General features: G+C 44.6%; 2 protein-coding genes across 2 annotated transcripts; one reads left to right on the top strand and one right to left on the bottom strand.

Moving 5' to 3' along the window:
* The first annotated feature begins 3,409 nt into the window (after window positions 1-3,409).
* On the top strand, window positions 3,410-4,368 carry LOC132526503 (olfactory receptor 52B4-like). The gene is given in 2 exon segments (XM_060160854.1): window positions 3,410-4,169; window positions 4,172-4,368. Coding segments are annotated over 2 exon segments (957 nt in total).
* A 1,669-nt stretch (window positions 4,369-6,037) lies between these two features.
* Window positions 6,038-14,242, bottom strand: TRIM21 (tripartite motif containing 21). The gene is made up of 7 exons (XM_060157832.1): window positions 14,175-14,242; window positions 12,615-13,069; window positions 12,019-12,114; window positions 10,702-10,932; window positions 7,952-7,974; window positions 7,174-7,274; window positions 6,038-6,879 (listed from the first exon to the last, which is right to left on the bottom strand). Exons 2-7 carry the CDS (start codon window positions 13,020-13,022, stop codon window positions 6,329-6,331), a joined length of 1,410 nt encoding a protein of 469 aa, XP_060013815.1. The 5' UTR covers window positions 13,023-13,069; window positions 14,175-14,242; the 3' UTR covers window positions 6,038-6,328.
* Window positions 14,243-25,191: the final 10,949 nt, after the last annotated feature.

Genomic DNA, 25,191 nt, shown 5'->3' with positions numbered 1-25,191 from the left:
GATAGACAGTTTGGGGTGAAGAGAGATGTAGGTTGCTACTGACCAGGGTGGGCTGGTGCCTCTTTGGGTCCTTCTGCCTATGGGCAGGAATGGTGGGGATATAGGAGGTGGGAAACGCTGAGTTTATTGATGAGAGAGATGGGAAACAATAATGAATTGTCTTCATCCTTTGGTCACCCAACAGAGGCTGTATTTGGAATTCTCCATCCCCTGAGAGCAGAGTCAGAGAGGACAGACCAAAATGTGTCTGCAGAAGCTTTGTGGCATGGTGGAAACAGTGGCATGATAGGCAAGAAATCTTAACTCACTTCCTCTGTGGCCTTGGGAAAATTACCTTTCCTTCTGTGGCTTTTATAAATAATAAATCATACAACAAGATTATTCTAAAGCAGGGATTGCCAAAATTTTTTTGTAAAGGGCAACAGCAAATATTTTAAGTTTCAAATGTGCTCTCCACTGCGACTATTCAATCTGTCCCACGAAAGCAGTCACAGACAATATGTAAGTAACTGGGCGTGGTTGTGTTCCAATAAGATTTTATTTATAAAAGAAGGCGGTGGGCAGGATTTGGCCCACAGGCAGCAGTTTGACGACCGCTGGTATAAAGTGTCAACCAGCATTGATATTTTACATCTCTGATTCATGTTTGGGCAATTCCAGGGTGGAACTGGTGAAGCAGGGTGGGGGGTTGTCTTGTGAATTGCATTCCCAGAGAGAGTTCTTTGTTCTGGCCTATGTTATAGGACTGTCAGGCTGGAGGCAGAGGTAAGAGTTGAATAACATTTGGAATCTCCACCTCCCTGAGGAAACTGATTTAATGGGAGGAAAGCTAGCATGCTGAATGGAGATAGGCAAAGTTATGACTTAGATAAGAGACAGTGAGTTTGACTGGGTAATGACTGTGCGAATTTCGGTGGGTATCTACATGAAGGAAAGTTTAAAAGTGTGTGTGCGTGTGTGTGTGTGTGTGTGTGTGTGTGTGTGCTTGCGTTCATGGGGAAGGGCCATTTGTGTGAATAGGGAAAATGTGTGTTAGTGTGTAAATCATCAAAATTTGTGTGAGTAAATATGTGTGTTGTGACTGTATAAATGAATGTGTATGATAATATGGTAATATGAATGAAAGTTTGTGTGTTTGTGGATTTGAAGCAGGCAGAGCTGGAACTGAACTCAGGTAGGTCTAAAGCCCATATGATTTTTCCTCTATTACATTGTCTTACATGTCTCAGACATTCTGGCAAAATAAAAGAATGAGAAGGGAGTGGAGGGGAAGCCAAAGAAAGGTGGTTAGGTAATCAACAAACAAGTGGACGTTTCAAAAGCTAATGGAAGCTTTGGCTCTAATAATCTTGGTTTCAAATATCAGCTTAGCCTCTAACAGGTTGTTTGGCTTTGGGCAGTTGCCTATATGAGATTAGTTTCTTCACGCAGGAACTAGTGATACTTTCAATTTCATACGTTTGTTGCAATAATTACAAATAATAAATATATCTAACAGTAGATATTTAATGGTTTCTATCATCAAATAAAGAAGTATTAATGATAGAAATTGGAGATTACTAGTAATAAGAAATGAAAACTAATATTAGATTTGGCAACTATGATATGATAGATTATTTTGGAAAAGGAAGCTTTAGTGGCACATTGGTGTTATAAGTAAAATGGCATTGGGTAAAGATTACGAGGGTGGTAAGAGGATAGATGAAGAGAGTGCACATCTCTCCTTTTGTAAAGCTGAGGTGAACAGGGGAAGAGACACACTAAGGAGAAGGGGCCAGCAGAGAGGGAGAGTTTGAAATTACCAGTGACAGATTAATGGAGAGAAGGTTGGGATCCAGTGCACCAACGGAGGGCTGAGCCTTGAATGGGAGCGAGAGGGAAAAGACAATTCAAATATAAATTTGTAGGTGGCAGAATGAGGGTGGTTAAGGGAATTAACAACAGGTGACTTTTGTTTTCTCCCTTGGATCAGGAGTCAGGAAACCACAAGCACCTGATGAAGGGGACCAAGGTGGAGTAAGGTAGATGTGATGTGATTCAAAGCATGGTGTGGGTAGCCAAATTCTAGCTCCACCATTTACCAGCCAGGTGACCTTGGGTGAGGGGATGATGAACTCTCTAAGCTCTCTTTGCTCTCCTTTGGTAAAATGGGAAAATGAGTACAGTTATCTCACATGGTGGTGATTGAGATAATGCACGTGCAGCCCTTAGTGCAGAGCTGCTCCTAAACGATCCGTCTCAGTCCTCCAACCTGCCTCTTTCTTTCCCCAGCCTTCTTACACAGTACTGCCAGAGAGAGAGTGACCCAAAATGCAAACTGCACCATGCCATCCTCTCACTACAAACCCTTCAGTGGCTCCAACTGCTTCAACATAAATTCTAAATTCCTTACACTTGTACCCAGAGCCCTAAGTGATGTGGCCCCTACTTCACTGCCTGACATTATTTCCTATCATTACGTGCCATGTCCTCCAGGCTATGGTAACCCTGAATCATGATAATTTTCCTCCAAACTCCATGTCCTTTCAGATCTCTGTGACTTTGTGTTCTCCCCTCCCGTCATGACTTTACTTGGCAAACTCTTACTTATTTTTCAAGGTTCAACTCAGGGTGGCACCTTTAGAAAAACTTTTCTGAACTCCTAGAAAACTTTCCATGTTTCCACAGCCCCTGTGTTTAACATTCTTCTACACTATCTGTATTGTAGAGCTATTTTGTTTAATTGTCTGTCTTCCCTCAAGTAGGTCCTCCAGGAGCCAGTGCTCAGTGTGTTCAGTAAGGTTTGTTAAATTGATGACTCAGTTACCATTTGCCTTTTGAGATGCATATCCCGTTCTGATGGTCAAAGTGGAAACTGCAGTGATATTCACAGCTCTCAACTGTTTGTAACCATCTGATGCTAAGAGCCTATGGCATTCTAGAGCTGGAACCACTCTCTTACAGATATCTAGTTCAACTTTAGTTTTAAAGTGATAAAAGAGAAACCCAGAGCAGGGAAGTGATTTTACTGAGATCACATAGCTGGTGAATAGAATGGCAAGGTACGCGGGCCTCTCACTGTTGTGGCCTCTCCCGTTGCGGAGCACAGGCTCCGGACGCGCAGGCTCAGCGGCCATGGCTCACGGGCCCAGCCGCTCCGCGGCATGTGGGATCTTCCCGGACCGGGGCACGAACCCGCATCCCCTGCATCGGCAGGCAGACCCTCAACCACTGCGCCACCAGGGAAGCCCTGGCAAGGAGTTTTAACCCATGTTTCCTGATTTCCTGACCAGGTCCCTTTCTACTTCTCATTCAGTGAAAAGTGATCTGTTTCCACTTCCCCCACTCCAGCCCCATTCACCATTTTGGAAAGAGAGAAGAGATGACTGCTAAATCCCATATACCAACATCCAAATGACTCATCCCAGGCATGGCAACCCCCAACCACACTGGTACCAGCCATTCACTCTTTATTCTGCTGGGGATCCCTGGCCTGGAAGACCAGCACATATGGATCTCTCGCCCCTTCTTTATTTCTTACCTTGTTGCTGTCCTTGGGAATAGCCACCTTGTCTTCATCGTCGTCACTGAATGCAGCCTCCATGAACCCATGGACTTCTTCCTCTGCATGCTGGCTGTGGCTGACCTCATCTTGTGCACTACCACTGTACCCAAAGCCCTGGCCGTATCCTGGTTCCATGCTGGAGAGATTTCCCTTCATGGCTGTGCCGCCCAAATCCTCTTCATCCATGCCACCTTCATTGCTGAATCGGGAATCCTGTTGGCCATGGCATTTGACTGCTCTGTGGCCATCTGTGACCCACTGCGCTATGTCAGTGTGCCCCGTTGTGAAGTAATCATAAGGGTTGGTCTGGCTGTGGTCCTGAGGAGCTTCTCTGTGATACTCCCAGGTGTGTTCCTGGTGAAGAGACCACCTTTCTGCCATAGCAATGTGCTACCACATACCTACTGTGAGCACATGGCTGTTGCTAAATTTGCTTGTGCTGACATTCGTGTCAATGTCTGGTATGGCTTGTCTGCTCTGCTCTCTACTGCAATGATAGATGCCTTGCACACCTGGGTTTCCTATACCTTCATCCTCAATGCAGTCTTCCGCCTCCCTTCCCGAGGAGCTTGGCAAAAGGCCCTAGGCACGTGTGGCTCCCATCTTGGGGTCATTTCCATGTTCAACTTACTGGCATTTTTACCATAATCGCCCAGCAGTTTGGGCATCATGTTCCTCCTTATGCCCACATTCTGCTGGCAAACATCTGCATGTTTGAAGGGAACATCAAACATCCTCAACTGAAGGGAAAAACTCGCCACCATCATTTACATTGGTCAAACCCAAGACAGAGACACAGAGAAGCAGAAAAGCTGATTTCGTAACCTACTCTTCTATTAAAAAATATTTCTCTATGACCCATGTTGGGTATACAGAATCCAACCCTCCCCCAGTACATCCCATTCATAGAGGACTGAGTTCTCCTCCATATTCTCTCCAGTGGGTCAACCAAGGCACTGGTCGACTTTGCCAACTTACACTGATTTAACTCTGTGATGTTGTCTCTTGCCTGAGGATTCTGTTCTTTTTATCTTTCCATCAAAGTATCTTCTTTCTGTCCAATGTTGAGATAGACCATTACTCATTCTTAGAAACAACTCCTTTATCAATAGGCTCTTTTTAAGGTCACTGACATCTTTGTATAGTATCTAAGTTTTTCATGAAATATTTAGATGTGCTAAGGGCAATCTGAGATTCTATTTAGATAAGGAATCAGGGTTCCTAGAAGGTTGGTGGCTCTCAGGCAGCCTACTGATGCTCAGGTGTAGAACTTCATTGTGCCAACCTTAAAAGCTTAAATTCGAGAGTTTGATGAAACCAGGTGACACTGTTACCTCCATCCTGGTCTTCACACCAGTAAGGGTTCAACTGGAGAAGGAGAACTAGCAGGAGATAAATATTAAGAGATTCACTTATTTATTGCAAAACATTCACATATGCAACAGTGGGAGCCGGCAAAGCAAGTTGTAAATCCGCAGGGCAGGCTATCAGGAAGGGGACGCTGGGACTCTTGGGCATGTGTTGAAGCTTCTGTTCACAAATGGAATAGCTTCTTCAGGAAAGCCTCAGATCTGGCCCTTAGGGACTTTCATCTGATTGAACATTAGGCCCACCCAGCTTATCTAAGACAGTCTCCCTTACTTAAAGTCAAATGATTATGGACTTTGATGACATCTACAACAATACCTTCACAGCAACATCTGGATTAGTGTTTGATTGAAAAACTGGGGGCTTATAGCCTAGGCAAGTTGGCATATCAAAACCCATCACACCTGCCATTTATATTGATATGCCCTTTAACCAGCTCCACTAACAACAAGACGTGGTTGGGAGATAATAGTGGGAATGGGGGAGCACATCCGGCTGGATATTTAACATGGCAATCGGAGGCACGCATAATTCAGCCTTTATTTTACCTTTTTTTTTTTTCTTTTGGCTGCACCACGGGGCTTGCGGATCTTAGTTCCCTGACCAGGGATTGAACCCGCACCCTCAGCAGCGAAAGCGCGGAGTCCTAACCGCTGGGCCACCAGGGAATTACCTCAGCCTTTATTTTAAAAGTGTGGCTGCTGGGCTTCCGTGGTGGCGCAGTGGTTGCGAGTCCGCCTGCCGATGCAGGAGACACAGGTTCGTGCCCTGGTCCGGGAAGATCCCACATGCCACAGAGTGGCTGGGCCCATGAGCCATGGCCGCTGAGCATGTGCGTCCGGAGCCTGTGCTCCGCAACGGGAGAGGCCACAACAGTGAGAGGCCCGCGTACCGCAAAAAAAAAAAAAAAAAGTGTGGCTGCTAATGGCTGTTTTTCTATAGGCAGTGGGGAGCCACTCATGATCTGATGCGTGTATGTTGGAAAGATAATCCTAGATGTGTACGAGACAGGAATGATGGGATAGACTGAGGCCCAATTTATTTAGGAAGCCCTTTGCAAGATACATAGTAGGGATCTGACCAAAGGCCTAGAGATGGAGAGGAGAAAACAAAACTCGAATCACATAAGGAAGGCAGAAACATGTTTTAGTTGATCCAGATGAGTTTGGGGGCCAAATACAAGTAGCTTGTTCCATGGAGGGAATCATAAGGCAATGCAGGGCAGGAATATTGGTGTTGCAGGTCATTTGATATAGACCTCCGGTGACCTCCCTGCCAAAGTTTGCCTGCTGGCATCCTGACACCTCTGCAGAGACAAAGGTGGTTTGGAGTTCATGGGCAACGGAGACAGGGCCAGTGGCTGAGAAGGGGAACCAACAGAGAGGTGCTGGTGTCCAGAGAGAGCCATCTGGATCCCTACCAGCCCATCGTCAGTGGACAGAGGGTCAGAGGGGCTGCATTTCTTCCTCTGTCATTGAAACCAGGATTGAAGAAGGGCCGCAGAGGTCCAGTGAAGGCACATTCAGAGAAGGTGTACATGAGGGAGCCATGGTCAGTGATGTTGTAGAAGGAAACAGTGCTGGCCTCATAGTCTAGGAAGATCCCAACTCGGCGTGGAGGCACCTGAAGGTGGAGGGGAGTCTGGGGGCAGGTGCCAGCCTCATAGTTTTGTTTGTTCCATAGCCAAATTGTCCAGAAGCCATTGTCGGGGCTGAGCAAAAACTGCCCCTTCCTCTTCACGGAGTCTCTACAAACCCCCAGGTCCCAGGCCTCCTTTCCCGTCACATCTACCTCCCAGTAAACTTTTCCAGAGTCAAAGCGCTGGGTACCCAGGACCATGGGGTAGGTATCAAATCTCTCCTCGTTTTCAGGCACTTCCTGCTGGGTGTCTCCAAGCCTCACTTGTCTCCGATTCTCCGAAAGGATGAGCCACGCATTGGCTGTTTGTGGATCCAGAGTGACGTGTACTGCAGAGAGAAGACTACAGTCAGGCCAGGAGAGTGTGGGGAGTCAGTGACCCTGTGTCTGGTGGGGGGATGAGGATGAAAGGGTGACCCTGAGCCTCACTGGGTGAGGAAATGACCCCCTAGCCAACTCTCACCCTTGCCCTGACCTTTGAGGGAACCACCTTCCCTATTTCTGCCCCTGCCCCACCTAGTCTGACCTGCCATCTCTCCGCCACCCCGGGATGCACTGTGAAGCCTCCTTATCCCCTTTCACTCCCCGGCAGGCCAGTCCCACAACCCTGGTACTGGCCTCACCTCCACATGTCCTCAGCATCTTCTTAACCCCGGGCACATAGCACACATTCCTCAGGTCTGGGGAGGTGATGTCCAGCTCCTTCAGGTTCCAAGACTCACTCCTGGGGGAAAAAGAGTTAGAGACCCTGACTCCAACTCCTACCTCACCCAATTCCTGTTGCTATAATCGCCTTCGGGGATGACTGATAATTTAATATAATGCAAATTTGCAAAAACACCTCCCGTGTTAGGATTCCTGAGGGTGAAGGGCAAAAGGAGGTAGGATTTAGTGTCTATCCAAGCCTTGCTGGCTACAATGGGCCTCTGCAGCACCTGGACAGTCTGTATCTCCACTCCGAGCCTGAGGTCACCACGCAAGCACATTCTGTTTCATTTTACATCAAGGTGTCTAATATAGGCTGAATCACTTCCACGAGGAACCTAAGGAGTCTCACCCCTAACGTGGGTCTTACCCGTGGCTCTTTCTGGGAGGTTTGAAACTGGTTAGATTCTTTTTAAAGAAAGAGTCCCAGCAGGCTGTAGACTCAGAACTTCCCTGTTGGTCATAACTTCACTTTGTGAAGACGTTACAATCCAATTACTCTGGGCAACTCACCAACTGAGATGTCCATTAATTAGCTTTCTGAGACCAGAAAATATTTTATGGAGGATTGGGTCTTTGAGAATAGGGAAGAGGATGGGTATAACTTCAGTGCACATTTTCTAACTCAAAACCGTTTTTCACAGGTATATATGCCTCCTGCTGCCCCATCCTCTAACAAAGAAAACCTCTCCTTACCTTTCCAGGACACTTTTCACCTCCTGAGGAGAAAAGACACAGAGAGTAAGATCTGGAGTCATTGGTTTACGACTGAGACTTCAGTCCTGTGGGTGACGTGATGCCACCCTGAGGTCCACAGGATACTGCTCTCTGCCCCATCCCTCTGGGCCAAGGCCCAAAAGATGCTTCTGACCAGCTTGGAACAAAAGGCATGTGTGGGTGCTTGTGGGGGAAGCAGAAACCCAGCATGGGTGTGACTTACAGTTAGGGGAAGCAAGAGCAGCTTACAAACTCTGACTCAGAAGACAAATTAAAAAGACCAGATTCTTGGTGGGGGTGGGTGGGAGAGAAAAAAGGGGCAGAAATAGCCAGGCTGGCTGAGGCCCAGAGACAGTCACAGAGAAAGAATGGCCAAGTCAGCATGCACAGAACGCACAGAAACTGCCCTTATCTGTGGGCTTGCACCATTTGGGGAGGAAGGGCTGGCTAGTTAGAGCTCTGTCCTCTGCTGTAGTTAATGTAGCCCCCGTCACGTATGTGAAACCAAAACGTCTGAGAATATTCTGTGGCAGGGGTTGGGGTCCTTACCTGGGGAACTGGCAGGCTCCTAGGCCCAGGCAAAAGTGCCTTAGAAAGCTCTGCTCAATGCTGGGCAGAAGCAAGATTTAGATAACGGGAAGAAGACAGCCTGCCAAGTCAAATCAATCCTGTGGGCTTTTCTGCACAAACCAGAAATGGCTTCATGACCATATCTGACCCAGAGACAGTGAAAAGGTGTGGGGAAAAGAGGAACCATAGAATGTTACAGCATAGAGGGACTTTTGAGACCATCTGGTCCAAAGGTTCCCAAAGTGAGGCAAGCATTATCATTGGTGGATGTGAGATGACTTTAAGTAGAACACACATCAATGAATGTATAAAAACTAGTTAAAAAAATAAATTCATTGATGTGTGTTCTACTTAATACCTCTAACTATTCAGGTGAACTTGGTTAAGCTATTTAGCTTTAGTCTCTCACTAAGTCTCTTCACATCTCTGCACCTTAGTTTTCTCATCTATGAAATGGGGATAATAGTAGCATCCAACTCATTGTGTTGTCATGAGGGACTAAACACCTGGCATGTTATATGTACTATTTAAGAATTTGCAGTTATTAATATTATTGTTACAAAATACATTAGAAAAGGTATCAGTAACATAACACATGGCTACTATTGCTTAGGACAAATTTCTTTTTCTTTCTTTTTTTTGTATAACTTGTCTTGTTTAATTATTACTAAACTCCTATTAGGTAAGTACTGTTATTTATATTCCATTTACAGATTAGGAAACAGGCACAGAACAAGCAAAGTCACAAGGATAGCCATATAACTCAATAATTCGTGCAATTAGCATATACAGCTAAGCTATATTACCAAATGAGAACACTGGCTTAGGCCAAATAAGGGAGAAACGAAGTCACATTTTAATATTTCTCTAAAATTCTCATTTCCTGGTCCTGATTTTCCTGGGAGGACAAAATTATGCTCACAAGGTTTAATTTTATTTTCTCAGTTATTTTACTTTTAGCTTTATTTCCTCATTTCCAATCTTCTGTTTTTATGTTCAGTAGCTAGTTAATAATATAAATGACAATAAAATTAACTAACATTTATGCAACCACATACTGTATTCCAGGTACTGTTCTAAGCATTTTATATGTACTGAAACCGAGCAGGACCCTGTGTGGCTTTCCCAAGAGCAGACCCTTTTTTTTGTCCCATCTCTTTTTTCTTTTTTTTTAAATTGAAGTATAGTTGATTTTAATTGAAGTATAGTTAATGTTTCAGGTGTACGGCAAAGTGATTCAGTTACACATATATATATATATACATATCGATTCTTTTTCAGATTCTTTTCCATTATAGATTATTGCAAGATATTGAATACAGTTCCCTGTGCTATTCAGTAGGTCCTTGTTATTTATCTATTTTATATACAGTAGTGTATATCTGTTAGTCCCAAACCTCTAATTTATCTCCCACCCCCTTTCCCCCTTGGTAACCATAAGTCTGTTTTTTATGTCTGTGAGTCTGTTTCTGTTTTGTAAAATAAGTTCCTTTGTATTATTTTTTTAGATTCCACATATAATTGATATCATGATATCTGTCTTTGAGGACAAATTTCCTTTTAAACTAAATTTATTCAGGTAAAAGAGTGAGACAATTTAAAGAAAAAAGTAACATGCTCAAATCATTTGGGTAGTTCACAGAAGTAGCAGAAAGTGTAAAGACGATAAATTTATGACTAAAGCCTGGGGAACCCCTGTTATTTAGCCCACTCCCTCCCCCTTGTTTCACAAATGGAGAAATTAGGTCTAGGAAAGGAAAATGACAACTTAGGGTAACAGAGAGAATTGGTGGCAGGGCTGGGGCTGGTCTACTGTCTCTCTGAGATATGTAATACTCTAATATCCATTTAACATATGAGAAACCTGATCCTCAGAAAGATTAAGGTACTTTCTCAAGGTCATGAATCTGGTATGTATTAGAGCAGGCACTTAGCAGAGATGTCCATTTCTTTTAATTGCTGCATGGAATATTCCCACCTAAATTTGTACCTTTCCATGCCTTGAATGCAAACCACTCATGGGTCTGAATTCCAGTTTGTTTTATTTAAGAAAACTCCAGGGACCAAGTCTCTGTGTGCTCTGAAGGTAGCCCTGAAGAGCTCTGGCTTTTTTCAATTACTCCTTGAATCTCAGAGGGGAGCCCGTCCTCAGGCCTCACCTGCAGCAGTTCCAGCGCTGAGCCCCGACTCCTCCTGTCTAGTTCTGAGATCAGCTCCTGCAGGGCCTGGCTCTGCTGGGCCAGGCTGGCCTCGGTGGCCCCCAGGACTCTCAGCTGTTCCCTCTCATCCTCCTCCAGCTTCTGCAGTTGCCTCTGCTCCTCTTCAGCCAGGAAGTTTTTCTGTCTTACAAACTCTTTGTGAATCCTCAATTTGTGTCCCTCAACCTTCCCCTTTGGTGTCAATGGAAAGAAAAGAGGTGGTTTTTTTTTTTTTTAATCACAGTCTCCTAAGCTTTGGGAATGGAAGTGCCCATATCTATTTCTATTCCTGGAAGACTCACCACTCTGGCTCTGTCTGGGAATAAACACACACATCTACAGTTTTGCTGGGGAGGTGGGGGGCTGAGGCTCCTGGGACTAAGAGGGGAACAGGGCTGCTGGGGGTGCACCATGGCTGCCCTGCAACCACAGCGGCATCCGCCTATGGTATCGGAGATTTCCTCAACCTCCTTCAAATCGCCACCCAAACATGCCCCTTGGTCTTCATATCTCAGTGAGTAACTGAGGGAGTAACATCTGGCCCCACTGCCAACAACCTCGCAAAGACAGGCTCACAACCCCGTTCCTAAGTTCTGGGGAAAAGGAGTCTTTGGGATATTCTTGGCTTGCTCTCTCCTGCTTGTAACTGGAGGGTCACTCGATGACACAGGATGACCCCTTTTGCCACCACAGCCTGACTCACCCTTCCCCGGTCCCAAATCTTCCTCTTCTGGGATCTCCTGGCCATGAGCTCCTTCCCCTCCCTTCTAGTCCCTGGCATGCCCCGCCTCCTAATTCCTGGTGCAGAACAAGCTGTAGCTCTCCATTACACTTGGACCAGTGATCTGGACATGGTCAAGCAACCAACTGGTCAGACTGTTTTTCCTACCTTAGACCTTGATGGTTCCCTTAAGCCTGTTCCTCACAGCCCGTGTCATTTCCCGACGGGCCAAGTCATTGGTATCTCTCCTGGGATTCCTCCGTCCCAGACACTGAGGCTCTGTGCTGTCATCTCCAGAGACTGGGCTCAAGGAGAAGGAGCTTCAGGGTGTGTCTTGTCCCTCAGCAGCTTCTCTTAAGACTCTCCATCTGATTGGGAGCTCTCTTTGAACTCCACCCTTTTTTATTTCCCTCCCTCAGGAGACCTAGGGGACAGCTGGTTCTTGGGGAGTGAGATATAGGGACTGGCATAGCTATGGTTAGGGCTCTCTTGAGTCCAGGACCCTGGACCCTCCCCAGGCTTCTGATCTAAGATTCCCTTCAGGACATGACTCTTGCCTTCCAGGCTGCTTTCTTCTTTGCAACATCCACTTCCAACTTCTCAGTCAACCTCTGCTTGTTTCTTAGTTTCTGTAGTGCCACCTGGAGCTTCTCCTGCAGAGAAAGATAGCAGGTTAATGCCCACTCAGATCAAGAAGTAAGATGTGGTGGCATGAGGTGGGGGAAGATCATACTGATTCTTAGAAAAGTCTGAGTGCAGAGGATGAGCAAGAACTAGAGTCTGTTTGGGGTAGGAATTCTGTGGATGGGAAGACTTTGGAAAAAGCCTGATGTTTCTTACAAAATAGAGCCACACTGGTGGGGTAGTAGGGATGGGGGCACTACTCATTCTTAATTAACCAGGAGGCCACAGGGAAACATGATCCATGCAGCATTTTCCCATAGCATATACCCTGCTCCTGGGGAATGAGAAAATTGTGCTGAGCTTGCAATTCTCCCCTTAAATAAGGCACAGAAGGCAGGAGACCCCCATCCTTTCCCCATCCCCTCAACTCCACAGGTGACTCTCTCCCATTCCCAGCCCTGGGGAACAAAGCAGTCATCAAGGCCCTATCTGCTTTCTACCCGTTCGTGCCTCCATGCTAAGGCCTCACCTGGTACTCCTGAGCTGCTTCCTCAATAGGGACCATGGGGTGGTCACGGTGTTTCTGGGACTGGGAACACACCCAGCAAAGGGCCTTCCCATCTTCCTTACAAAATAGGTGAAGTTTCTCTCTGTGCACCACACACAGCTCCCCTTGTGTGCCCTCCTTGGCATCCTGGCTGATTTTTCTAAGATTCTCCACCATGTTGGCCACCTGTCGATTGGGCCGGAGGTTCCGGAGCAGGAAGCGGTGCCGGCACACAGGACAGACGCTGCCCCCAGTTTTCCCAACCTCAGAGATGCATTCCTGGCAGAAGCTGTGACCACATTCGATGCTCATGGGCTCCACCATGGGATCCAGGCAGATAGAGCACGTGACCTCCTCCCACATCATTGTCAAGGGCACTGCTGAGGCCATAGGGGTAATGTTCCTATTAAGCACCACTGGGGAGATCTTCCAGTAGCCTAGTGGGAGAGAAGAAGAGGAAAGGAGGAGATGAGAAGAGCTGTGTGAGAAAAGCAAGACAATTCAAGGGAAACCACCAGGGAGAGTGAGCTGGAGGGGGTGAAAACAAGAAAAGAAAAGAAACTCAACCTGAATAACAAGAGCTTCTCCTCCATAGTCTGGTTCACTGATCCAGTCAGACAGAAGGGGAAACTGAGTCCCCAAAAGAGATAGCAAAAATTGTTGAGAACCTGAGATACTGCTGCTTACAATTTGACTTTCATCATGTCCATCCCTTCTTAAGCCCTCAGTGCTCAGGCTTTACCTGTTCATCTTCCATCTCAGGCCACTGGTCTTCGACTCCGTTGAGAGCTAATCCTAATAGTAGCGACCATTTACCATGCACCTTCCATGTGCCAGGTGCTACATACTTCACATAGATCTTCATTAAGTTTTGCAATAATGGCAGGAACTATCTATATATCTGTAATATGAATATATATAAGAATATTTATATTTATTCTTATATATTCTCATAAGTATGTATATATATCTGCATGTGCACATATGTATATGTGTATATGTATATACATATGTGTATACACACACATACACACAAATGTGTGGTTGGTTGAGCACTCCCTGGGCTCTTCTCTCAGCTACTCTGAACCTGGCACCTGTCTTCGTTTCTTCCAGGGCATAGACCCGTACGTTTCTAACATTCTAAGCAACCCTGTCCCTCTCACCTCCAGAGGGGGCCTTTTGGGGATAGGAGTCTCAGGGATTGCAGAACCACCCCACACCGGGCTCCCCTGGACCACCCTCCGAACTAGGTTGCCATCCTAGTTCTCCCAGTTTCCCTGGGTCCTTCATCCCAGCTCAGGTGCCGGCAGCAGGGCAGCCCGAGTTCATTCTTGGAAGTCAGGTTCGCAGCCCAGCCTCCACCCAGGCAGCAGGGGAAGAACTGCTGGGTTAGGGTTGAGGGAGACCTGCTGCGAAGGGAAAACTGAGATCGAAGGCTCTAGGGGTGGGAACTGCTTAGGAAGGGGCTCTTCAGATCTGGGGAAGGGGAGAGAGGTCCCCAAGGCAGGGCTGGGGTACCTCCGTCTAGCCAAATTCACTCACCTTTTCAAAGACCTCAGCAGGTAGTAGCCGGCTCCCTGTTTCACTTTCGATTTCCTGTCAAAGACCCGTCTGAAAGGGAGGGGGGCGGAGCAGGAGGTGAGTGGGCGGGGCAAAGGGAGGAGGAAGGAGGAGGGGTTGAGGTGCGGCCTGCGACGGGAACCGTGGGCGGGGGCTTTTTGGAGGCTGGGGCTGAGTGAAACCTCCGCAGCATTTAGTCCTTGCTTTGCGCTCCCTCTCGTGTCCTCACTGTCTAAGAGAGTAAAATATCGTTATCTGCTGCGTGGAGGAGTCATGCTGCTTTATCTGACACTGATCATCACCCCACGCCTAAGTGGTGTGTCCGCGTGCAGGAGCGGCTTTTAAGGAGGTTTGGATGGACAGGAGTGCCCGGAGCTCTCCCGCAAAGGCCACCTTCTGTTTCCTACTTCCCCAAACCATTCCTTTTCAGGAGACTTGATATTCTTTTTCTTTTTCTTTTTTTTTTTTTTTGCGGTACGCGGGCCTCTCACTGTTGTGGCCTCTCCCGTTGCGGAGCACAGGCTCCGGACGCGCAGGCTCAGCGGCCATGGCTCACGGGCCCAGCCGCTCCGCGGCATGTGGGATCTTCCCGGACTGGGGCACGAACCCGTGTCCCCTGCCTCGGCAGGCGGACTCTCAACCACTGCGCCACTAGGGAAGCCCAGGAAACTTGATATTCTTTTAATATCAGGGGGAGAGAGATTTTTTTCGCATTACCCCAAGGTGGCATCACATCAGTGAGTGGTAAGAAGGGACTTGACATTTATTTATTCAGCACCAACTGTGCACTTATCACTGAGCTAGGGATTTTCTCTGGCTGTTATATTAGTATTATTAAAGTTGTGGAAAAATACACATAACATTTACCATCTTAACCAATTTTAAGTGTATAGTTCAGTGTCATTCAATACATTCACATTGTTGTATAACCATTACCACCACCCATGCACAGAACTTTCTTCATCTTGCCAGACTAAAACTCTGTACCCATTAAACAATAATTTCCCATTCCCTCCCCTCAGACCCTGGCAACCACCGTTCTGTTTCTGTGAGTTTGACTATTTTAGGTGCCTCATGTAAGTGGAATCATACACTATTTGTCCCTTCGTGACTGGTTTCTTTTACTTAACGTAATGTCCTCTAGGTTCATCCATGTTGTAGCATGTAACAGGATTTCCTTCCTCTTTAAGGCTGAATAATATTCCAGTGTCTGGGTATACATTTTGATTATCCATTCATCTGTCAGTGGATGCTTGGGTGGCTTCCATCTTTTGGCTATTGTGAATAACACTGCTATGTCAGGTTATATTATTTAAGTCACACAACAACTTAGCGATTCAGGGTTTATTACTCATATTACAGGAACGGACACAGAGGCTGAATGGAGTGAGGTGACTTGCTTTAAGTGATGCAGTAGGCATAGTGCATGAGAGTTAAAGTTCCAGGGAAAATCCTCATTTTAGGGACAGCCAGGAGATAACAGGCTGCCCTGATAGTTCGGGCAGAGGCTACAGGGGCAGCTGATAGAAATGTGGCTGTAGAGGAGGAAGGAGAAAAGAGGAAGGATGGTAAGGCTAGAAGAATTCTCAATTCCTTCTTACTCATTCTTTTTTTTTTTTTTTTTTTGGTCCCTGTATAACTTAAGGTAAAAACATCCGTTGAACTTCACTTAATATTTTCTATAGATTTTGGAAACCTAAAGACACTTCATGCTTCTTTGAAATTTCCAATTCTGTTTTGAAGAGAATTTGCTCAGTGAAAGGCTCTCAGGTGATATCTAATGTCCAAATTGTGCCACTGTACCCAGACTTAATTCCAGGAACATAGTCCCAGAAAGCAAAGTTGGAAACAGAGTTAAACAAACAAACAAACGAAAAAATGAAAGGAAGAAGAGACTTGTATGTGAGTTTGAAAACACTCAGAAAATGGCTGCTTCACATCACTGCAGACCCTCTGTGGTTTCCAGCAGGCATGAAGTAGAACTGTTGGGAGGAGAACTGTAGAAAAGAGCACAGGTCTCATGATAGGGCAGACTGGATTCAGTGCTAGCCTTGCTATTTACTAGTGACATACCATTTCTCTGAGCATCCGTGTCCTCATCTATCATATGAGGATGTTAATACATACGCCACAGGGTTTCTTTGGCAAATGTTCAATAATATGCACACAGATCAATTAACGTAATGCGTACATAGCTGCAACAGTTCCCACCTTGGCAATTGGCTATAAGACCAAAGTTGCCACTCATTCCAAATTCTCCTCATTCACTGCCAGCACTTTAGTACTTCAGTGTTCTTTTCCTAGTAAGGTGACCCAAATCTTCATTCCTGAAGGTTCAATATCAATGTTCCTATCTTTAATGCATTGGCCACTGTTACTGGACAATGGTAACTAGGAATCTCTCCAATGCATATTTTAGGTTTTAGGCATAGTCTTCCTTGCCCCCATTATGTACCAGCAACTCAAGTTCTCTTGGTAGTAGGGATGTCATTCCAGCTAGTATAGAAACCCCATCCTCTATTTCTTCAGTGGCTTCTTCACTATCCCCAAAGATCCAGGGGATAGTGGCAAATTCCTATTTATTAGAACAGATTTTCTTACTCTGGTGGAAGAGCTTCTCCTTTCTTTACTAGACCCTTCGAACAGTGCTGAGCCCTATGTTGGGGAGGTGGAAAGAAAATGTTCTGTAAATATTACTAGTTTGATGGCAATAGGGGCCACATCCACCTCCCTTCTTGATTCTCTGAAGAGTGTGTTTATAATGGATATAAAAATCACATATTAGTTGTTGATTTTAAGCATGTACCAGAATTTATGGGACAACTTTCCTATATCATAGGATGGGCTTTCCAAATTGCTGCCATACCTGAGCCTTCAGCAGTACATCCCGGAGTTTTATTGGGCCAACTTTTTCTGGCTGATGGTGTACATTGTCAGACCACTGCATTCCACAGGGCAATCTCACTATCAGAATTCTTGGACTGTAAACTCAGTTCCTTGGTTGCAGGTGATATTGTTGGATACACAGATGGTGTAAGTCTAAAAATGGTGGTGCTGGCAGAAGCAATGTAAGATGGAAAATGAATCTGTCTCTGGAACAGTACCTATTTTGTGAGGACAAATTGCTGTCGGTTCAATGTAATTAACATTCCACTAGAAGACTGTCTAGATTCTCTTAGAAATAGGGAAAAATCAGGCTTCAGAGTTGGCCTTTTAGGTGCAAGTGTCGGTAGTAGCAGGGATATAATCTCTGCCTGAGCATGGGTTTCTCCTCAAGCTATCTGTTTACCACTACTGATAAAGACACTTGTATAAGAGCCCACTGAACAAGCAACATGTGACTGGGAAGAGGCTGATCAACACCCACAGGATGGGTCATCTTATTTACCTGATTATTGAGTGCCTTCTCTGTGTTGTATGTCCTCTGGTGTGTATTCACATGGGACAAAAATATTTTCACTCTGGACCCTTTCCTAGACGCTCAATGCATACTTCTATCCATAACTCTTTGTTATCAATCTTTGAATCTTTTATTTTTCAGCCCTGGACCACAGGCCAACCTGTAAGACACAGTCAAGGTAGTCTATATATCATCTACATCAATTCATCTTTTTTTTTTTTTCAAGCAAAGCAGACAACCCCCTGCTTCAAGTTTTGCCCATTGGGAAGATTTTCCTTCACCACTGTCTTGCGGGATGATATGTATTGGATACTAATCTTGTGCACCATATCAGATTCTCTAGAACCCCCTCTTATTCTCTTAGCACCCTACCAGTGCTGGGTTACTACTCCATACACACACTGTCGGATTTGGATGAGACATCACGCTGCAGGGCATGGGATCCAGATTTCTGAGCAGCTGTTACAGGCAAATGCCACAAGCAAAAAGTGCAGGGGGTTAGTTCTCCATGAGGTGAACATTGATAGGAGAGATAGGAGAGAGTGGGACTGATAAATTCCCTTCCTTTCTCTCCCCTGGACTATTTCTAGATGAGACTCCTTCTTGCAGTTCTGATGAGCAAATCCACTGGCCAAGGAGCTTCTCAGGTCTTTTTTGAAACTCATTATGAATCATTATCCAGTGTGATAATGCATTGAATTGCATTGTTTTGCATTTTTTTCCTTGCCTCACTTCCCCTTCCCCCAAGGCTGATTGTCTTGCTTCTCTTTTTTCTTACCCTCACTGCCTGCTGAACAAAGGTCACTAATTTAATCATACCTCAGGTTCATCTAGAGGATCAGGTCAACCTTCCTCCAATATTTGCAATACTTAAACCCAGTTCGAAACCAGATCACAAGGGAGCCTGGGAAACCCAGCATTCAGGAATTAATCTCTTGCAATAAAGAGGGAGAAGGGGTATATTTGAGAGCAAACGTGCAAATGACTGGCTCGGTGTTTTATACATATCATCTTATTTATAACTCTCTAGATAGTCTTATCATCTCAATTTTATAGAATGGATGCTGACGCATTTAGAGTCTAGGTACCTGGCACAGGGTACCTAGTTTAAAAGTCAGGAGTTTAAGTTCTACTTGACGCCATATACAATGATCTTAACTATAATCCAGGCAAGCCTTTTGTTTTTATGTATTTAAGGCCAACGTATCCTTAAAGTCTCAACTCAAACACCATCCTCTTTTACATAAAGCCTTCCCTATTCCTCCTTGTCTACTAAAGGAGAGAGTAATATACCAGTTTAGTTTTTATACACATTTACTCTTTTTTTGAGGCATAAGCTACTAGAGGATAGGATTGATGCCTATCTAATCTCTGGGTAAAGCACAGTGAATAAAGGGATCCCAAATTTGTGAACCATTTCAAATAATATTGGATAATTTAGATTTTAGAATGAGTAGCATGGGGAGCAGTCTCTCATAAGAAGATAGAATTATACTTAAGTTTCACCTGCTTACTTCCATTTATCATTCTTTATCCCATCCCTGATTTGAGAGCTGACTCTTGCATTAGCCATATTTATTACTTGTAAGGCAAAGAAAGCATCCTAGAATTAGGTACTGGAAAAGCTAAAGAAAATATTTCATCAGAGAGATGTCAGTATTTCAACAAACAGTTAAGAATTCATTAAAAAATGATCTCTTTATCCCTAGAAACTGAAATATAAGAAACTCCAAAATTTCTAAAATTTCAATGAATGAAAAAATGGTGTGTAATAGGTATAGGAAGGCTTATATTGGGGTGTGGCCCATAGAGGACAGAGAGATTGGTCTCCTGGTTGAAAGAACCACCTGGAAAACCCCAGGAACTGCTAATAGCCTCAAGCAGACAGAACCTGGAAATATCCTGTTCCCTAATCTGCAGGAAACACTGGAACCTGGAGTGGAATAAAGAGGAGTTAGGACTCACAGATATAGAGAGCAAACAGTGGTTACCAGTGGGCGTGGAGGGGAAATATAGGGGTGGGGGAGTGGAGCTTACAAACTACTGGGTGTAAGATAGCCTCAAGAATGTATTGTACAACACAGGGAATATAGACAATGTTTTGTAATAACTGTAAATGGAAAGTAACCTTTAAAAATTGTATAAGAAATAAAACTAAATTTAAAAAAAGAGGCGTCAGGACATCCTGCAGTGTAGCCTGACACCTCTACATTGTCTTCTTTTCATGCTAGACAGAAAGGAAGAGAGGATGGCTTTTCTACAAAATAACTGACCAACTTTCTTAAGACTCTCAAGGTCATGAAAACCAAGGAAAAATTGAGAAACCATCACAGACCAGAAGAGACTAAGGAGACATGATAACTAATTGGGATATAGTACCTACATTGAATCCTGGAACAGACAGAAAACAGACACTAGTGAGAAAACTGGTGAAATCCAAATAAAATCTGAACTTTAGTTGATAGTAATGTACCAATATTAGTCCCTTAGTTTTGACAAATGTACCATGTTTATGTATCATGTTAACATTAAGAAAACTGGGTGAAGGGTATACAGAAATTCTCTACACTATCTTTTTAACTTTTCCACAAATCTAAATTTATCCCAAGATAAAAAGTTTATTTTAAAAGAGCCAAAACTCTGACTCTGAGTGGTGGAGGAAGTATGGCATATGGATGGACAATGCAGAAGAGTCCAGGCAGATTACTGAAGCCTGTTCTCAATTTCCTATTGGAAAGGAAAAGGGAGTATGTATGGAGCTTATATGATGTGTCAAGTTCCTTTCTGAGTGCCTTTCTATTGTAATATAATTCTAACCACGATCCCATGAAATAATTATTATTCCTGGTTTACAAGTGAACCATGAAAGGTTCAGTCAGGGAGTTAAAGTCATTTGCTCATTATCACACAGTTGATGAGTGACAGAGCCAGAAATAGATCGCAGCTTTTCTACATCATGCTTGATGTATGACCCCTGAGGGTATTAACAGGTGAGCGATGTTGCTTCATCATTATAACTGTTTTCAACCACCTACATTCCCTAGGTACAGGCATAAAGTTAGATAGAAAACTTTTCTCCTTTCCAGCACACTCTCCACCTTTAAAGCACTTACACATGTCTCTTCGGTTACATGCCTGATTTCTCATTCTCTCTAGAAATGGAAATTCCTTGCAGCCTCTGTTACCGCAGGAGGACAGACTATGTCCCAGTCTCTAACTATTACCGACCAGGGTTCTTGGCCTTCCCCAGGCAATAGAAATTGACTAGAGGCCAGACAAGAAATTCAAGCAAGGCTTTATTGGGGCCCCTGCTGCAGCAGCGGGGAGTAAAAACAAACAACAGGTTCCCTTGCTTGCTGCCTGAAGTGGGGGGCACATTTGTTCCTTATATGGGGTGAGGGTAGGGGTGTGTGCAGGGGTCGTGCCAGAGGGGTGACTTAGGTGTTTTGCCCACTGCTTAGGTGGTGTGTGCAGGGGGCATGCTCAGTACCCTGCTTTTGCTCCCGACTCCCTGTTTTTGCTCCAGGCTCTGCAAAAGTGGCAGTTGGGTTTTTTTGGTCTCTTTGTAACTTTTGGGTCCAGAATTTGCCCAATCTGGGCATGCACGCAGTTATTTTTAGTTCCGTACAGTTTCTTTGTATTTTGTTGCTTGAGGAGAGGTGTGTCCAGGTGCAAGCACTGTAGCACTGCAGCAAAGGGCCCCAGGTCTCAGCCTGTCTCAGAACCATCCTCTTAGGCCCCACCTGCCTCCATTTATCGCTGGGCTACTTAGGGGCTGGCTCTTTGGGAAGGAGCAGGTGTACTGTAGTCTCCTCTGGCGGCCCCTCTGCGAAATCATCAGGATGTACTGCTTGATGCTCCCTTCCAAGTCCCATGGCTGCCTGGCCCAGCACTCAGGGGGTTCAGGAAGTTCAACTATGAAAATCTCTTGGCTTTGCACACAGATCTCAGCAGACCTGTTACTTCCCTACCTCCATCAGGAGGTTTAGAAAGTACTGGTCTTTATTGACACAGCAGAAAATGCTTTTCACAAACACCGGTTCAGATGAGAGGAGACACAAGCTCTGGAGCCATGGTGAGTGCCGGGACCGGGGTGTCAGAGCTGGGGCCTGGGGTGAGGGCACTGAGCCTGGAGGCTTTGCGCCACTGCCCTACACCAGCATTTCTTCCTCTGGGCAGCACTAAATGGTCTCTGCTCAGGGCAGGCAACTACCCTCCAGGTCTTCCCATAACCTGAGAGGTGAGAGTTACCTCAAGGCCTTTGCCATCCTCCTTTTAATAACATAATGGGCTTGGGTGGGCATCGGTAGTGAGTTCTTATCACATCAACGTCCTTTCTGAGCTTGACAGTTCCTTGTTGAGAAACATGGTCACCTCATGATAAAAGGAAACACTGAACCTTCTCAGTCCTCAACCAACTAGCCAAACTGACGCTACAAGCTCCAGATTCCCCAGATTCACCTGCAGGGGCTGCTCCTTGCACAGGCTTAAACTGACAGGTTTCCTGCAGCCTACTGTGGGTCTTCTGATTATGGGGCAAAGATAGTCATAAATGATAGACTCTGCCTTAATTTGGGGTCGAGCTGCGTGAGCAAACCTCCCCTTAGGCAGCATATTCTGACAAGTTTGAGCAGGCATAGAGGGCTCACTTTCTAGCTCATCCTTAGCTAACTCAAGGTGAGAAGGCTAGTAGCTATGTAACAGCTGATCAGAGTTAACGTTCATTAAGGGATTAGGAATTCTTGGTGACCTTATTTAACCTCAGCACAACTCAGTGCGAGAAATTTCTCTTTTACAGCTGAGAACCTTAGGACAGAGAAGTGTTAAGAAATTTGCCCATGGTCATATAGTTAATCAGTAGTAAAGCCAGGATTTAAACTCAGGCGGTCTGGGTCTGGAGCACGTACTTCTACTATGTACTGCCTACCCTGGATGAGATATATGTAAGATGCCAACCTATCCCAGCCTCTGGAATGCTAATGTGACGAGACTCACGATTTTAATAGAACATCCATTATTCATGCTATTTAAGACATTCAAGGAAGTTAAAGAGATATCACATTTACAGACATATCAGACATCCTTAGCAGATTTATCTTTGTTAATCCTGGAGGGAGACTCATAGAAGGCTGTTACAATGTCTTCACAGGTACTGGTGATTTACACAAACAAGCCTCTAAACCAGATTGATTCTACCTATTTACCTACTTACCTATCTACCATTTTAACTTAAATATTATTCAGTACTAGAGACATTCTTGATCCATTCCAGACCCTGGCATCTCTTCCTAAATAACCAGGCTTCACCAGTTAAATCTAATCAAGGATTTTGGTTGACAGCTTTTGAAATGAGGCAACACTTATATAGTCAGATTTGAAGGGGGTCTCCTGTTAAAAAACATTTAAAGAGATCAAGTAAAGAAAAGAATTTTTAAAAGACTGATGGGATCAGATTTATTTAATAATCATGATTTTTTTTTGTATATGGATCCCAACTCTGTAAACAAACTAAGACTTTTAGAAGAATTCCAGTTTTATTCCTTTACTCAGATTTCACTGAAATTTCATTGATAGCTTTCAGGATTTAAGTCTTAAAGTAGCGGCCTCTGAGCATCTCTTAGTTTATATGTAGTGTGGGGTGGACATCTCTCCACACATTCCTTCTGCAGCCCTAGAACATAATAAAGCTTAACACTTCTAGAAAGCAGCAGGACATGGAGGGGGTCCGAGTTGTTTCTGAGGAGCTGGAGCCCCTGCAGACAGGTAGTGGCTTCCCAGTTACAGGTGCCCGACCTAGACAGGTTTGTGCTAAGCTCATTTCCGAGCAGAGAAGTATTAGAGCTAATCTTGGCTAAAGTACAACAGTATCAAGGGCTTGGGGAAGACTTGGATCCCCGTCTTCTGATAGTTTTTGCTAGGCTAGGACTGCAGTCTCAGGGCCTATTTTTCTGTAACCTCCCTTTTGGCTCTAGGCCTGGGGCTTCTTCAGTCCCAGGACTCAGCTGGCAAATCCAGAGGCTTAAAGCCTTACATCCCCTTGGGCATTAGTTACCATAGGACTCTTCTTGTGGGAAGAGGGTCTCCAACTTTCTCTAAGCTGGGTCATTTCTTTTTGGTGGCTCATAATTTGGCCTTGAACCATCTGGGGACAGACTTCCTTGATTAGATAAATATAATCTTTGCACTATTCCTGGTCTTCTGGAACCTGGATGAGTAAAATGGTGGAGGGGCGGAGAGTGTAGTTTAATTTTTTTTTCACTCATCCTTGAAAGGGTCTGCTATGCATTGATTCTCTCTCTCCATCCCTTTCTTTCTTTCATTGTTTCCTCCCGCAGGTAGTTTTATCGCGTTTTTCTTTTGCTTTCTCAGGAGATTACTTCTTTGAGGAGGACATGCTTCTTCCTAAGCCATAAGCCTGTAACTAAACTCATGCAGTGTGCAATACAGAAATTGTCAGTATGCACGTGGGCCCCTTATAGTCTTAGAACTTCAAGGATTGATGCATAGAAGCAGTCAGGGAGGAGGTAGGAGTGGTAAATGAGATCTTATAAATCTGTAATCCTATTTCATCTTCTTTGGGGATGAGAATTTGCAGCTTTCATAATAATAGCCATCATAGCTATCAGACAGAGGCAGCATAACACAGTGCTTAAGAATGTAGGCTCTGAAGTTACAGCACAGGGAACTTGACTCAATATTCTGTAATAACCTAAATGGGAAAATAATTTGAAAAGGAATAGTATATGTATATGTATAGCTGAATCACTTTGCTGTACACCTGAAACTAATACAGCATTGTAAATCAACTATGCTCCAATATAAAATAAAAATTAAAATAAATAGAAATTAGAGGGAAAAAAAGAATGTGGGATCTGGAATCCGACTGCTTAGATTTAAACCCTGGCTCATCCACTTTCTTACTTCATGATTTTAGACGAGTTATTCAACCACTTGGTGCCTCAGTTTTCCTATATGCAGAATGGGAATGGAAATGGTTCCTACCTCATAAGGCAGTAAATACTTGATAAATATCAAGCATTATTATTTTTAAGCGCTTATTATGTGCCAGGCACTATGCTAAGTGCTTTGCATGTATTCTCAATCTCTATATTGATTTCAAGAGACAAATATTATTTTCAAAGATTTTAGAGAGGAGAGTGCTGAGGGATGGACAGATGCATGAGCTTTGGAGTCAAATGGGACGTTCTTGAAACCAGTCTCTTCTGCTTCCTCTTAATGGGGTCACTGACAGGTTTCCTCATCTCTGAGGCTCTATTGCCTCATCTACGGAAAGGGGATGACGCCACTCACAGGCTTTGTTTTTTTTCTTTTTAAACATCTTTATTGGGGTATAATTGCTTTACAATGGCGTGTTAGTTTCTGCTTTATAACAAAGTGAATCAGTTATACATATACGTATGTTCCCATATCTCTTCCCTCTTGCGTCTCCCTCCCACCCTCCCTATCCCACCCCTCCAGGCGGTCACAAAGCACTGAGCTGATCTCCCTATGCTATGCGGCTCTCACAGGCTTTGGAAGGAGGTGGACGTCATGAGATAAGGGGCGTGAAAATCCTAGGTGTCTCTGCTTATTGTTACA

Source organism: Lagenorhynchus albirostris, chromosome 9, assembly GCF_949774975.1.
Source record: "Lagenorhynchus albirostris chromosome 9, mLagAlb1.1, whole genome shotgun sequence".
Lineage (NCBI taxonomy): Eukaryota > Metazoa > Chordata > Mammalia > Artiodactyla > Delphinidae > Lagenorhynchus > Lagenorhynchus albirostris.
The sequence above is the reverse complement of the archived record's forward strand: the minus strand, read 5'-3'. Positions and strand labels throughout refer to the sequence as shown.

Excerpts from the sequence above, each read along its gene's own strand:
- TRIM21 (XM_060157832.1), bottom strand. The coding sequence starts at position 13,022 with ATGGCCTCAGCAGTGCCCTTGACAATGATGTGGGAGGAGGTCACGTGC. Across the intron at positions 10,933-12,018 it reads AGAAGAAAGCAGCCTGGAAG|GGGAAGGTTGAGGGACACAA; the intron begins GCAAGAGTCATG and ends TTGACACCAAAG. Across the intron at positions 7,275-7,951 it reads GTGAAAAGTGTCCTGGAAAG|GAGTGAGTCTTGGAACCTGA; the intron begins GTAAGGAGAGGT and ends TTTTTCCCCCAG.